A 15,891-nucleotide genomic window follows, 5' to 3' on the forward strand; every position below is an offset into this window, starting at 1 on the left:
AGGAAGAGGTGCCTTTCTCAGATTTACCCAAAGTCATGTTTGGGCTGGCTGTGACCACGGCTGTACATGTTACTCCTCGTTGCAGGGGAAAGAGGGAACTGCTCTCCCTTCCTGAAGGAACAGAGCCTCAGAGAGAACGGTTAGCCAGGCTGGAGGCCTTCCCCAGGCTTAGCTCCTCAGGCATAGACAACTCAGGGTCGCATGTAGCTGCTTCTCCTGGACAAATGAGGAGCTGAGGTGCCATTAGCACCCACTCCTGGCTATCAGATTTCACCTGTCCTGCCTGGGACTCCAGGGTCACAACCCTGGTCCTGAGGCTTCAGCTTCTTGTCATGGGAAAACAGCAAGAAGCACTTGGATAGCATGGAATGGTTCCCCTTTTTGAAACCCTCCTGGCCCTGAAAGCCTGATGGTTCTAAGCCCTCCTCCCACTTTTGAGGACCTGAGCCAACAAATCTTACAGAAGATAAAATAATAGAATTTTTTAATAAATTTTTTTTTTTCCCAAACAACTTCTGTTGATCTTCACCACACAGGGGCCACGGTGGAGAGGAAAGCTCTCTCCAGGCACCCTAAAAAGTGTCCAAGGTAGACAGGAGAAAAGTATTTCTCCAGTGTCGGGAGGTTGAGGGGTGCTAGGATGAGCAGGGGCCTAGGGTTGGCCTGGCCCCGACTGAAGCATCCCTCCAAAGGGCTCCTGGGCAGGGCTCCCTTCCCGGGAGCTTCCAAAGGCTCTGCTGGTGGAAGATGCTCTGCAGACAAAGCCCGTCCCGAGTCCACTGTGGGCACTGGGAGAAGTGGTCAGCGGCTGCCTGGGGTGCCCACCCCAGCCTTGGGATGGGAACGGGTTAACGGCCAGAGTCGGGGAGAACAGGGCTGAGCCACCAGATGTGTCCTCCTGGGGCTGCCAGAAGCCAGCAGCCTGGGAGGCAGGGAGAGGTGGCCTGGTCCCAGGGGAAGAGAGGAGCTGGGAGCGGAAAGAAGGCAGCAAGGCCGCAGGGCCAGAGGGCGGGGACTGGGGCCGGAGCCGCAGCTGGGGATGGGGATGAGGGAAGAGGGGGAGCGAGACACACCGGCCTCTTCAGTCTCAGCACCGCAGTCAGAGGTGGTGGGGGACCAGGAGCAAGACGCAAAGCAGAGGGGTGGGGAGCCCGGCCGAGAGCGCGGGGCCGCGGGAGTCCGGGGTCGCCTGGCAGGCAGCGCCGGGGCACGTCTGCTCGCCCCGCTGGTCCTCGCCCCCGTAGCTCTCCCAGTAGTCGTCCTCGGTGGGGGCGTCCCCGCCCTGGCGCCCCCGCGGGTCTTCGGCTGGCAGGTCTCGGTAGAGGGTGGAGGGGTCGGCGGGGGGCGCCCCGGCCTCGGCCACCCCGTACAGGTGGTTGGACGAGCTGTTGCCGCGGGCGCGGCTGCCGGGCCGCGTGGGCACGGCGGGCGGGCAGGCCTGGAAGTCGGCCTCGCGGAGGGAGCGCAGGTCGCGGCCCTGGCGCTCCGGGGGCGTGGCGCACGTCACGTCGGAGCTGGACACGCGCGCGCGCTGGAACCAGGCCCAGAGCGGCCGCGCGCGGCAGTCGCACGCCCAGGGGTTGGCGTTGAGCCGCAGGAACTCCAGCGCCGGCAGGTCAGCGAGCGCCTCGCCCGGCAGCGAGGCCAGGCTGTTGTTGAACAGGTAGAGGATGGTGAGGCGGCTGAGGCCGCGGAAGGCCGCGCGGTGCACGCCCTGCAGCCGGTTCCCGTGCAGCAGCAGCCGGTCCAGACTGCCCAGGCCGCGGAACACGTGCTCCGTGAGCAGCCGCAGGCGGTTCCCGTGGAGGAAGAGGTGGCTCAGGTTGGCCAGATCCGCGAACAGGTCATCCTGGCGGGGGGCGGGGGGTGGGGGGTGGCGGAGGGGAGAGAAGAAGAGTGGTGAGTGGTTCTGAGACAGGCACCGAAGAAATCTGGGAAAGAAGGGGAGCATTGTGGTGGAACAGAAGGGGTTTGACCTTCTGATTCATAGAGTCCTGGGTTCTAATCCTGCCTCCTCTAACCTATTTAGAGGTTAATGTGAGAAACGCAATATAGTTCTTAAAATTTTGGGGGTGCATCAGAATCCCCTGCAGATCCCTGAGCCCTGCCCGCAGGGTTTCTGATTCAGCAGGTCTTGGAGCGGGGGAAGGGGTGGGCGCGGGGGCGGGGGGAGATTCTGCACGTCTTTACAAGTTCCCAGGTGGTACTGATGCTGCTGGTGGGAGGACCACACTTGGAGAATGAGAACCTCTGATTTGGCTAAGTATGCAGACTTTCAGACTCCCTGACTTTCAAATCCTGGCCTTACTAACTGACACTTGAGCGAGTCACTCAGTATCCTTATGACTCAGTTTCTTCACCTGTAACATGTGGAGATGAAATGAAACAACATGTGTTAATACACGTGGTGGGCATTCTGTGAGTTAGCCATTATTGTGAACTTGGCCAAGCCAGCAATCTGTTTCCTCGTCATTAAAATGGAGGTGAGTGTACCTCCCCTTGGGTTTGCTTTGAGGATTAAAGAAGACAATCCCCATACCTATCAGATGGGTGAAGTGTCGGGCACAGGGCCTGGCACATTGGGGTTCGGTCCAGTGATGAAGCCCACAGGCTCAGGAGTCAGCAGAGCCACGGCTCAAATCCAGCTTGCCCTCTTCCCAGCTGCGTTACTTTGGGCAAGTTATTTAGCCTCATTGAGCCTCAGTTTCCTCAGTGTGTGTAACTCAGAGAACAACTCTTTCAGCAGGCTGAGGGAGGGCTAGATGAGATCCTGGAAGGATGTCGTACCCGGTGGGCACACAGACCATCAATAAATGGTGGTGATTATGACAATAGTGTCTTAGTTAGAATTAGGTCCCATCCATTTTCCTCTAATAGAAGAGCTTCCTGGGACCCCAAAGTTCTGCTACTGGGCTGGGACATTAAGGGGACCATATCAGCTCCACCCCACAGAGGCAGCAGGGGAGGGGAAGGAAGCCTGCTGCCCCATGCCCTGCATCACTGTCCCCTTAGAGGGGCTGTCCCACCTGCCCAAGGCTGGGGAGTCTCTGAATCAGACCATATTAGTGCTGGAAGGGCCTTGAACTGTGGTTCAGGGGAGTGGAGGAGTGGGTATGCTCCATGGAGGGGAGAGAGCAGGGGGCTGGCGCTGCATTTTAACCAGTTCACCAAGGTATTTGGGAGTTAGTGCTTTGGGGGGCACCAGCCTAGCCTACGTTTTTGCAGAGGAGAGCACTGAGACCCAGAGAGATGAAGGGCCTGCCAGAGAGGGGACCGGAGCCCCAGTACTGAGGTCCTCCTCTCTTGTGGAGGACCTCATTGTGGTCAGCAGACCCGGGGGGTCTGGTTCTGGGGGACAGGGGCATCCTCTGTGCTCAAGCCAGCTCACCCTGGATTCCTGTTTCCTGGCGGTGCCCCTCCCACCCTTCCCTGCCTGGGGAGATGATCCCCCCACCTCACCCAGGAGCCTGGTCTCAGGCTCTCAGGTGGGGGGAGGGCGTTGACTCCCAGCCCACACTCACAGCCTCCGCCTTCCTGTGCTCCTGCATTTTCTCGCCCCCTCCCATCTGGCTTCCGCCCTCTCTGCTACAGGAACTGAGCCTGCCAAGAACCCTCCTCTTGGCCACATTGAGATCCGTCCCCCTCAACCTTCTCGACTGCCTATGACACCAGCTTTCTCCACCTCCTGCTGCCACGGCCCCGTGCCCAGCTCAGGTCTCCAGCGGAGGGCTCCCCGCACGTCCGTGGCCTCAGCCTGGCCCAGCGTGGCCTGGTGTCCTTGTCCTTTTCTTTTTGGTCCCCCCAGGGCGTGGGCTGAATCCCTTCCACGCAAACACCTAATTAGGGTTTCTCTTTTTAATGGAGTGTCAGCAAGAGTAGGACACACCCAGAGGTACCTGGTCAAAGGATAGATGTGGGGTGGGGTGGGGTATAGAGGGAGCAGAGGCAATCGGCACTTTGGGGACTTCCGGAAGTCAGGAAGGGAAGACCGAAAGTTCAGAGATGTTAGGGAATTCAGGCACCTTTGACCTACAGCCCCAGTTCTGGGGCTACAGGATTCCTTGATTCCAATCTCCTCCTCCTTCCCCTGGCAAAAGTCCTGCCCCTCCTGCTCTGAGCCTCAGCCTGGGGGTCCATTCCCCTAACCCCCATCCACGCCGTTGCCAGATCCTGTTGTCACTTCCTAGGCTGCAGGTCTCAGACCGGGTCCTTCCTCTAAAATGGTTCTCTGTGCATTAATAAGCGCTTGACCTTCACAGCCTTCCCCCTCCCCCACCACACTCCCTATCACGCCCTCCCTCTGGGCAGAGAGTGTCTGTTAAAGTCATCCTCTTCCATTTTGAAAACCACATTTCCCTCACCTCCCCTGGCCGGCTCACAGCTCTCGGAAGCCATTCGGAACCTCAACGCAGCGTCCCTGCCCCCTTCCCTGGACAGCATCCTGTTCTTCACCTTGTCTCCCTCCAGCCTCCCATCCAGTCTCTGGCGCTGGTCAAATCAGCTGCGGGGCTTTGTGACCTTGGGCAGCTCTGGGCACCTCTCTGAGCCTCAGTTTTTTTTTTTCATCTGTGAAACAAGGGCCTTGAGATCGTTGATCATTAAGATCCATCCTCATCTGATATTAATGAGAAAGTGAGTCCTGGAATGTACCTCATTCATTCAAGAAAGCTGTACTGAGTGTCTGCTCCGTGCCAGGCACCCCACTCACAGCGCTCACCGATCTACGCTGGGTATCATCGCCATCGTTTGCGTCAGCAGCTGACTAACCGAGCTCTTGCCATGTGCCAGGCTCTGTGCTACACAGATCCCATGTAGTAACCGAATCATCACAGCCCCATGAAGCAGATAATTTTTTTTTTTTTGGCTGCTCATGTGGGATCTTAGTTCCCTGACCAGGGATCGAACCCATGCCCCCTGCATTGGGAGCGCGGAGTCTTAACCACTGGACCGCCAGGGAAGTCCCGTGAAGCAGATAGTATTATTCTCCCCCTTTCAGAGGTTAGGAGAGGGAGGCTCAGAGAAGGCAAGTGACTGGCCTAGAGTTCGAGAGCCAGTATGTAGTGGAAGGCAGACGTGAACTCTGGAGACAGAGCTCTGAACAGTTGCACTTTGGAGTCAGACAGACCTGGGCTAATTCTAGGCTGTGCCCTTTACGAGCTGGGTGACCTCGGGTGGGCGCCTTAACTTCTCCGAGCCTCAGTGTCCTCAGCCATTGAATGGGGGAAATGATGCTTACTCTGGACTGGACACACTAAACCCCTTTCAAGCAGCATCTCCTTTAATCCTCACAACGAACCCCTGAGTTACAGGTCATTTTTTTCCATTTCACAGATGGGTCTACTGAGACTCAGAGTGGTTAAGTAACTTGCCCAAAGCCACAGAGCAAATCAGATCTGCCTGAATGTAAAGACTGCGCTTTTATGCCATGCAGGCTGCTCTAACAGTTAGAAGAGAGACAGATGCCTCCATCATCTGGTTCCACTCCAGTAGGAAATAGGCTCCAGGAGAGCAGGGACACAGTTTTTGTTCACTTCTGAATCCCTGGCACCCAGAACACTGCCTGGCATATAGTAGATGCTCAGTAAGAATCTGTGATGAACGCACCTGGCACAGTGCCTGGCCTACAGCACACAGTCTGTGAGAACCTCCACTCTACCCCATTCCCCTTTCTACCTTCCTTATCCTGAAAAGCTGTGGTCCTCCTGCCTCCTCCAGATCTCCCCTCTCGGGGCAGCCCCGGTGGCATCTTGGGTCACACCTGCGCTCTGCGGATCTCAGCCCGGCCCGCGTGCTTCCGCACCTGCCTGTGGCATCTTCCAGCCTAGTTTCTCCAGGCAGTTCACAGGCAGAGGCTGTCTCTTTCTTTCTCTTCTATATAGGGCCAGGTGTCAAGATGTTTCCTTCCCATGATGCCTCCTACCACTCATGCCAGGGGTGTGCAGAACCAACACTTCCCATTGCAGAAGACCCCAGTGTCCATTCGAGGTCAGTATCCACTGACCTTGCCCAGGTCTTTCCTGACCCCAGGCCCTGGCTGCCACTTGTGATGGGGGATCAGGTCATGACGACAAAATTTATTCAGCACTTAACTATGTGATTATATACACGAACTCACTGACTCTTCTTTGTTTTTTTTTGAACTCACTTACTCTTTACAGCCATTCTTTATGGAAGGTATTATTTTTATTATTCCCATCTTAAAGATAAGAAAACTGAGGTTCAGAGGGGGCAGCAACTTGTCTAAAGTTACATAAGTCAGAAAATAGCAGAGCAGGGATTCAAACTCAGGCCTGCTGACCCCAGATTCCTAACCTGAACAACTAATATATGTTGATGAGGAGGTCAGGATCTCAGTAGTAGTGGTTGTTGCACTACTGGTAATAATTAACAATACTAATGCCAGCGCCCATATATTGATGTGGCCCTGTGCTAAACTTTAGTCTTTACAAAACTTCTTAGCTAAGTATATTGTTAATTACTATCATGATTGCCATTTTACAGATGAGGAAATGGCAATGGAAAGAGTAATTTTTAATGAGTAATTTGTCCAGAGTCGTATAGGAGCCAGGATTTGAACTTAGGTCTGGCAGACCCCAAAGCAGGTGCTTTCAGGGACCTCCCTGGTGGTGTAGAGGTTAAGATTCCGCGCTCCATTGCAGCGGGCGTGGGTTTGATCCCCGGTCAGGGAACTAAGATCCCACATGCTGCGCAGTGGAGCCAAAAGCAAACCAAAACAAAGCACATGTGCTTTCAAAAGTGAGCCTGCCCTGCTGTCCTTCTGAGAACCATTGCCCCTGCACCTGGTCAGCCCCCAGTGGAGAGTTCTGAATGATAAAAACGGCCTGAGGTGTCATCAGGCTACGAAGGCTGAAGTGCTACCAGCTCTTCCTGGCTGTGTGGCCTCAGAAACTTCATTTTCTGTCCCTACTGCCCCTAAGCATCCCTACTGCCGGCCTGTTGTAGGTTTGACGTGATACCGAGAACACGTTAAGCCCCCAGGCACACGGACGATGATTTAAGAGACTTTGGGACCCTTGGTCTCAGCTTCCTCGTCTGTAAGGGAGTATAAACCGTCTCCCAGCAGGGCTGTAGAAATGAGGTGACTGAGCGCACTCTGGAAACCATGAGGTGCAAAGTTAGGAAGAAGAAAAAGGAGGGAGTGTTCTGGGACCCACCCATGGTCTCAGCGTAATCCTTGAGGTTGACCCATGTCTTCAGGATGGGGTCCAAGATGGGCCATTTCACTGAGACCAGTGTTAAATGAGGCTCGTCTCTCTTTTTAAAACAGTATCTTAACAAGCCTTGCTAGCGTGCCCGCCGTACGCCAAGTGCTTTACAAATTATTCATGCACTTGACACTTACAAAATCCCTAGAAGGTGGGTGCTGTGGCTGCCTCCATTTTACAGATGGAAAAACTGAGGCTCAGGGAGGTTAAAAAATGCCACACACTTGTAAGTGGCAAAGTCCTTAGCACAGCGCCTGACGCACAGTGTGCCTGCTAAGTGCTAGTGGGCTATTATTATCATTACTTATGCCATAATAATAACACACAACATATTTTCCCAACATACTGTACACTTTACTTCTTGTCTCTCCCCGCCGCTAGAATGCTCTCTGCGAAGGCAGGAGTTCGTCTGTTTTGTTCGCTGCCCTTTGCTCAGCACCAAGAATATTCTGGGTGCTCGATAAATGTTAAATTATTATTGCTATTGTTGTGTTATAATTATCAGCCTCAAATCCACCCGTTAGGCCTCATCCTGGGACGGGGAGGAGGAAGTACCTTCCAGGTTGGTGTGGGGAGAGGGGAGGGTTTGGATATCCAGAGGCTGTGTAGCCGAGGGAGAATTTTCTCCCAGAGTGGCTTGGAGGGTGTGTTATTGCTTCCTGGGGAAATAGAATGGGAGGATTTGACTGTCAAACAGTCAGCATGACGACGATAATAACCAATATTTAGATCAATAATAATACCAATAAATAGCAATTACTGTTATTCCTTCCATTTTCAGAGCATCCGTTTTCCAGCTGCTTAACAGCTCTTTACCCTTTTTTTCCCTTCACCCGTTGGTTGCACTGAGACAACAGATCTGGGGGATAGGTTTGGGGAACGGAATCTAGAAAGGGTAGGGTTTCCCCTTGTCCCACGACCCAGTGAGGTGGAGAGAGGTGGAACCTTCTATGGGATACCGGTTGCAGTGGCTCCGCCCTCTTGCTTACCTCCCCGTGTTGCGGGAGGGCATGGGGGTGGGTGAGAAGAGCCGCCACGAAGCCCTTTGGGCTGGGCTGCCTGGGGAAAGGCAGAGTCCCCGGAAGGCAAACAAGGGGGAAAGGAGGGATCACAGAAAGAGACACACACATACACCCAGACAGACATGGGGGTGTGTGTGTGGAGTGGGCGTGTGAAGGGAGACAGACAGAAGAGGCAGAGGGAGACAGATGGGGGAGGCAAGTTAGTGAGCGAGACAGATAGGGACAGAAAGGGAGAGACAGACAGACAGAGGCAGTCAGATGGGGGGTGGGGTATTAGTGACAGAGAAAGATGCAGGAGACAAAATAAAGAAAAGCCCCTGGAGAAAGTGGGAGGGACAGAAACCTAGGAAAGGGACAGAGAAATAGAGAGAGGTGCTGAGACAGAGGCGGGAAGGGTGAGCAGGGACAGAGGGGCCGAGAGGCCCCAGGGAGAGAGGGAAGCAGAAGAGGGCTATGTGTGTCTGTGTGTGTGTGTGTGCGCGCGCGCGCGCCGGGCTAGGGCCGGCTCACCTGTAGGTGGAGCAGGCTGTTTTCCTGGAGGTAGAGGTACTGCAGGCTGACCAGGCCGCGGAAGATGTTGCCCGGCAGGCTGCTGAGCTGACAGCGGTACAGATGTAGCGACTGCAGCCGCTCCAGGCCCTGGAAGGTGTCGGGCTCCAGAGAGCGCAGGTGCCGGTTGTCGCCGAGGTCCAGCTCCTCGAGCGCCTGCAGGTGGCGGAAGGTGCCCGGATAGATGGCGGAGAGGTTGTTGGAGAAGAGCCACAGAGTGAGCAGGTTAGGCCCGAAGGTGCCGGGCCGCAGCGTGCCGATGAGGTTGTTCTGCAGGAACAGGCGCTGCGTGCTGGGCGGCAGGGACAGCGGCACCGACGAGAAGTTGTTGGCCTGGCAGCTCACGGTGGGCGGGGACGAGTAGCAGGTACAGAGCATGGGGCAGCTGGGGGCAGCTGGGGGCAGGGCCAGGAGCATCAGCAGGAGGCAGGCCGGGGCGGGACCTGCGGGGAGGGCGCGGGGGAGATCTCTCTGGGCGGCTGCGAGCGTGGGAGTGCCAGCCGGGGGCCGGGCCCACCCACCCCTAAGGCGACCCTTGCTGAGAGCCTTTCGTTTCTAGCTTGGGTGGGGGGTTCTGGGTGCAACCTCAGAGTCGCGAGAGGCCGTGGCCACTTCCGCTTTTGGAGGCTCCTGGTACATTAAAGAATAAAGAAATGCCAAGAGGACATCGTAGGAAGCACTGTGATAGGTTGAAAGTTGTTTGACGAGTGACGTCTACTTTCACTCCTGTTTTCACTATGGTAGGTTTGACCATGACTTTGGTCTTGAGACTTGGGCTGGACAGTGCTCCGCTGGAGGCAGTCCCGTACAACGATGTCCTATAGAGGGGTGTTTAGCAGCACCCCTGTCCTCTACCCACTAGATGTGTAACACCCTTCCCCCTGCCGTTATGATAACCTATGACAACCGAAATGTCTCCAGACGTCGCCAAGTATCACCTGGGGAGCAAAATTGACTCCATTTGAGAACAGGTGGCTCTAGATTGAGACCCTCTGCGAATCTGAGGCCCATGTAAAATGGCCCTGTGGCTGCCTCCGGGGTCTGGTCCTGCTGGCCCACAGGTGAGCACAGCCCTCCTCCCTCATCTCTCCACACTGGAAGGGATCTTAGGAACCAAGGGACAGGGGGTCTGCAGGCACCTGCAGCAGAAGCATCAGAGGGTCCTGGAAAGAATGCTGCTTCCTGGGCCCTGCCTGTGCAGAATCAGCATCCCTGGGGGAATAGCCCAGGAATCTGCATTTTACACCCCAGGCTCTTCTCATTCAAAGTCACTTAAAAATTCTTTTTCAGGACTTCCTTGGCAGTCCAGTGGTTAAGACTCTGCGCTTCCGCTGCAGGGGGCACTGGTTCGATCCCTGGGGAACTATGATCCCACTTGGTGCGGCCAAAACATAACAATAATTTTTTTTCAAAGTAACTTTTGAAGGTGGGCCGTGATCCTGCCTTCTTGTGATATAGATGGAGAGGCAGGCCCAGGGAGGCCCAAGGGCCTGGGGGCTAAAGAGCCTTGTCTAGGCCTCCGTATCCCTGAGCTATAGCAGGGGCTCTGGGGCCCCTCATCCATCCCTGTCCCCTGGCCTTCTGACCCTCAGGGCAGCTGATGCAGGTTCTGGGCTGGAACTAGCTTGACCTCTGCCCTTTATCATGACTTCCGGATGAGTCTCGGGACTTTCATCTGGCGGGTTTCGCGCTCCAAAAGCCAGGCGGTCATTCTCTGGGCACACATGGAATGAGCACCTTCTGCTCCAAACAGTGTGCTACGGCCTGCGAAGGCAGAGGAAGACCTTTGCCCTTGGACCCGAGGACCTGAGATCCTGGGTCCTCAGGGCAGACCCTGAGGGCTCCGTGACTTTCACTGACGCCCGGTGTCAGAGGTTGCTGTGTGTGAATGCGCGTGGGAGACGGGTGCCCTCTACATGAAGCGCTGCTGAGCCCGGGGTGCGCACATGGCACCGACAGGCTCCGCGTGTGGCGCGGACATCACGGAAGCTGGGCTGTGCCTCCTCCCGCGGGGGAGCGCAAAGGCGCAGGGTGGGGACCCCGGCGCCACGCCACCCGGCCCACGGCGAGCGCCCCGGCCCCTCCCCGCGCCGCTGCGCGCAAGCGTGTGCCGGTGGTCCTCCGCGTGTGTGTGAGTGCCGGGCCCCGTGCGTGTGTAGGCTGGGTGTGATGTAATACTCGGTGACACAGCGGCTGCTGTTCCCTTCGTTCACACCACCTCCGCGTTTCTCGGCCCTTCTCACCCCTCCCCCGTGCGGCGTTTCACGATTACTTTCTCCTCCCGAGTTTTTCCACATTGGGTGGAAGAGCATGTCTCTCACCCCTCAACCCAACCAGGCAGGGGCGGGGTGCGAGAGCCCTGTAGGGAGCCCTGGGTGGGTTTCAGGAGGGCTGAGGTTTGAGGCTTAGAACAGGAGATCTTGGAGGTGGAAAATCCTCCGGGTTCAAGCTCTGGTTCTACTGAGGTGATGGCTGGGGCTCAGAGAGGGAAAGTGACTTGCCCAAGGTCACACAGCAACGTGATTGGCAGGGCAAGGACTAGAAAGGAGTCTCCTGATGACTGGCCAGAGCACTTCCCTTCCTGGTGGAGTCACCCTCTGAGCTCGCTTCCCCAAGGACTTGACACCAGGGAAAGCCAAATCCCTCTCTGATCCCTTAATCCCACCCCTTATCCACAAGCTCACAGGGTGTTCATTCAGAAGGCTGCCAGCCCTGCAAGGATTATGGAGCTCTTTCCTCAGCCTCTAGGGCCAACTGTTAACCCAGGAGAGGCAGAGGGAAGGACACGTGATCCCAGAGGGCTCCGGAGTCAGGAGGCAGTCCCCTGGCACCAGGGTCTCTTCCAGCCTGGAGGCCGAGCTCAGCAGGGGCTGGCAGGGGCCCCACTCATTCCTCTAGCCCACAATTCCCTGGCCCCCTGCTTGCCCTCTTTAGGGGGCTTCTCTCTTATTTCCCCACAGCCCCTCCCTCTTGCCCCCATATCTCCCCCCATCATGGCCCACCTCCCCAAGGCCAAGATGGCGCTCCCTGCGGGCTCTTTGAGGGGGGGACCCTGAGCAGGGGGCCCCTCCGTGACAGCTGCTGCGTAACAGTGACTCTGTTGCCATTTCTGGTCCTCGCTGCTGCCAAAGCAAAGCAGCTGTAACCCGAGGAGCCTCATCCATAATTCAGGCTGCGGCTCGCACTGGAAGCGAGCGGAGGAGGGGCAGGTGGGGCTCTGGAGGGCTCTGCCCCCGGGCCTGGCTGGAGTGCTCCTGGGCAGAGGCAGCAGGGCCCGGTGAGCTGTGCCTTTCTCTCCCTCCTCCGCCCTCAGCCCCTGCCCAGCCTGTGCCCTTTTCCTTCCCACCACCGTCGCCTCCCCACCCCCTGCTCCTCCTGGCTCTTCACCATCACGCCTTCCGCCCAGGCCCGGGTCTTCCCTCTCTCCCCGAGGACCACGGTTCCACTCCCGGCCCCCATTTTGTGAATCCCTGGCAAAGACGGGGTCCAGATGCACAGAGTGTCAGAGCAGGAAGGTGGGGGACACCTCATCGGCCATCAAGAGCAAACCCCTTATTGCACAGGCCACACCACTGAGAACTGGAGAGGGGAAGAGTTCATTTCGCAGGGCGCAGCCCAGGCCCTGACCGAATCTCTGTCAATCCACCTTGGGTTATCTTTCTCGAAGGCTTCATTTTATGCCCCCTCTACTATCTGGGCCGATTCTAACAGCCTCCCCACCCTCTCTGCTCATTCCATCCATCCTCTTTTTTTTTTCCTCAAGTCAGCAAGTGATGGCTAGAGTTGCAGGGGAGCATAGAGCGAGGATGGGCAGAAACCATCTGTTATTAAACACCTACTGTGTGCCAGCCACTGTATTTGTACATATGCCTTTATGTGTAGAATACAACATAACATAGCCCCAGTGAGATCAATCTTACGGCTCCCAATCTGCAGATGAAGGCAGGGAGGTTCACAAACATGAAATGAGTTGCCTCAGGTCATGCAGCTAGTACAAGGTGGAACCCGGATTGGACAAGTGCATGTCAAAAGGGACTCTCTGACCTTTCTTTGGGAGACCCCACGTCATCCACAGACACCACCCCCGAGTGTGAGAGTTACTGCGCTCGGGGTGGGGTAAAGGGAGGACAGAAATTGCACCCAGGTGCACAGGGCTGGGCCAGCAACGACACCGGCTCTGTTTGGCTATTCAGGGTCAAGGCAAGGTAAAGGACCCAGGTTCTCTCCAACTTTCCCCTCCTGGGCTCCAGGCTGTGGTTGTTCTAGGGGACGGCCCACCTGGGAGTCAGGAAGAGATGACCAGTGTCCAGAAGATGTGGCCAGAACTGACCAGGGGAGGGAACGGAGAGAGGCCAGAACATGGTATTGATCCCAGAAGACTGAGGTGCCCAGAGCCAAAAAGTATCCGCTCACTGAGGGCCCACTGTCAAGGACTCTGGGCTGTCACCCTGGAGCACCAAGGCTCACAAAGTTCTCAGCCCGGGAACCACCATTAAGTCCAGAGATCCCTGTGAAAGAAGAAACTTGAGAAGGAAGCAGATGGACCCGGTGTAGAGGCAGGAAACAGGGTGCCAACCCTCAGGGCAGAGTGGCCCCAGGAGAAGTGCTCCCTGGAAAGAGAGTCAAGGCCTCTGGTTTTGAAGGAGGGGCACAGGGTCCCAGACAAGAAGCAACAGCTCCACACCCAAAAGGGCTGGGCCTGCCGGGCAGATGCTGAGGTGGAAGGGGCTTGAGGAGGTGGGAGCCGCGGAACAGAACGGAGGTGGTGATGATACCAATGACGCAGGGGCCTGGGGAGGCACTGACGCGGGTGATGGAGGTTTAGAGCTGCTGCAAACAGCTTCTCACTCTGCCAGAATGTAACACCCCAAAATAAGCAGCCACCGTGGCGGCGGCGGCAGGATCCCACGACGGGGCCCAGAGATATAAATGGCAGCACGGAGCCAGCCAGGGCGCCCACCCTCGGAGGCTGCCACCCCACTCGAATGTCTTCCCCCTCTCCCCCTCACAGCCACCCACGAGGCCCTGAGCTCAGAGCCCAGGGTCTGGCCCACTGGCCACTCCCTGAAAGAAGGGAAGTGACAGGCAGGCGCTTTGGAAATGGAGGGCTTCCCACGTGGAAGTGGTTACCAGAAGTCTCTTTGTCTCATCCCTAGGCCGCCCCCCCCAGTCTCTCTCTCTCTCTCTCCCTCTCCCCTTTCTCTTCCTTCCTCCTTTCCTCCCTTTCCAGCCCCCATCCCCATCCTGATCAACCCCAGGCCCTCTCCTATCTCTGGTTTCCCATCCCCAACCCTAGAGCTCATCCCAGTCGTCTTTCCCTGTTCCTGACACCCCATCTCTGTCCACCATCCCCATCCTCCTCTGGTTTCTGGCTTTCTGATCTCACTCCCCGTTCCTTCCCCATCCCTAGGGTCCCAGCCCTCATTCTCTTTCCTATTTCTCCCACCGCCAGGTTCTGGGTCCCTGGCCCTGGTCTTCTCCCCACCCCTCCCCTAATCTGGTCTCCCCTCTCTTTCCCTCTTCCTGTGTCCTCGCCAGGGTCTCACTTCCCTCCAAGCTTTTCCCGTCTAACCTTTATTCCTCCTCCTCCCCCGCCTTCCTATCGCCCGCCCCTGACCGCTCTCTCCATCTTCCGCTCTCTTCCTTCTTACCCCTTCCCCACCCCACCCCCAATCTCTGGCCCACACCCTTGTCTGTCCGTCACTCAGTTCGTGGAACTATCCCTTTTCTAGCGCCCTCCATCTGTCCTACCGCGGAGGGCCATTTGGATCTCCCTCTGCTCCCCCATCCTCCCGGACAGCCCCCTACCCTCATCCCTCGTCCTCCCTGGTGACTGGAAAGTGCTGAGGCACGGGGCACGAGAAGTTGCTGAGTCGGCGCTTCCCCAGCCGGCCCGAGTCCTCGGCGTCCCCCAGAGCAGGTGGAGCCGGGACAGCAGAACCTGAGCCTCCCTCCCCACCCCCCGGGGCCGGTCCGCCTGCCCCCTGCGTCCCCCCTCGGTCACGAGTTCCCCGCACAGCCCAGCAGGCTCCGAGTCGGGTGCGCGGCTCCTGCCGGCAGCTCTGGGGGCGGGGGCGGGGCCCGGGGCTAAGCGTTTTTCCTCCCAGGCTACCCCCACCCCCACTACTGCCCCACCCTCGCGCCCTGGCGGAGGGGGCGCCCCGCTTGCCTCGGCAGGATGCTCTCTGCCTTCCCGCAGGCTGGGGTCCCTACCTTGCAGCAGGCTCCTGAGCCCGGGCAGCATCTTGTCTCGACGCTCGGGGGAGGGGGCGGCGGGGAGGGAGGGCGCTCCCACTCGCTCCCTGAGCCGGCCAGACGGACGGCGGGGACTCCGCGGGGCTCCGGGAGGGCCCGGGAGTCCCCGGGCTGTGTGGCCGGGCCGCGGCGCTCTACCCTGCGCCACCTGGGCTGCGAACCTCGTGAGGAGCCATCGGCCCCGACGGGACGGGGTGGGGCGCGGCGGGACGGGGTTCGAGCTGGCCGTCGATGCCCGGTGCCCGCGCCCCCCAGCACCGCAGGCAGCGCGCGGTGTCCGTCAGTCCGTCGGTCCGTGCGCGCCGGCTGCTCGCCGATGGAGAGTGGGGACAGCGAGGATGCTCTTCCCAGCCACCCCCCTCCTTCACGCACTCGCTGGCTCCTCCCTCGCTTCCTAGCTTTGCCGATTTAACCGCTTCCTGGCCACTAGGAGGCGGGAGCCGCTTTCTAGCCCCCTCCATCCAGGCCCCCTCTCTTTCTTGGGGGATCCGGAGGACTGTGTTCGATCGCCTTCACGGCGCCACGCTTCTAGAGAAATCCCTTCCGGGGGGGGGGTGTGCGGTAGTGTAAGGGAACCCCGTGGACTTGCCCAGTTCCCCCCTCCCAACTTTCTGGGAGGAGCCGGGCTCCTGGGTCACCTCCTCCTCCTTGCCGGACCCCAGGCCCCTTTGCCCAGGTCTCCAACGTTCCTCTCCTCTGGGAGACCTCCAAGATTCCACTTTCCCTTTCGTTCCCAGACCCCAAGCCCTGAGTGCGTGCGACTATAAGAATAGTATATGCAAGAGTTTGTGGGTGCGAGATCGATTGCATATGAGCGTGCACGCGCGCGCAAGGACGCT

General features: G+C 57.7%; 2 protein-coding genes across 2 annotated transcripts in view; one reads left to right on the forward strand and one right to left on the reverse strand.

Moving 5' to 3' along the window:
* Positions 1-15,891, forward strand: part of SLC43A1 (solute carrier family 43 member 1) — a 60,066-nt gene that overhangs the window by 31,203 nt on the left and 12,972 nt on the right. The gene's annotated exons all lie outside the window — the stretch shown is intronic.
* Positions 581-15,041, reverse strand: RTN4RL2 (reticulon 4 receptor like 2; the record flags this gene model as incomplete). The annotated part of the gene is made up of 3 exons (XM_079929351.1): positions 581-1,849; positions 8,759-9,240; positions 15,011-15,041. The coding sequence occupies 3 exons, from the start codon at positions 15,039-15,041 to the stop codon at positions 1,100-1,102; spliced, it is 1,263 nt and encodes a 420-aa protein (XP_079785477.1). The 3' UTR covers positions 581-1,099.

Source organism: Stenella coeruleoalba, assembly GCF_951394435.1.
Source record: "Stenella coeruleoalba genome assembly, chromosome: 8".
Lineage (NCBI taxonomy): Eukaryota > Metazoa > Chordata > Mammalia > Artiodactyla > Delphinidae > Stenella > Stenella coeruleoalba.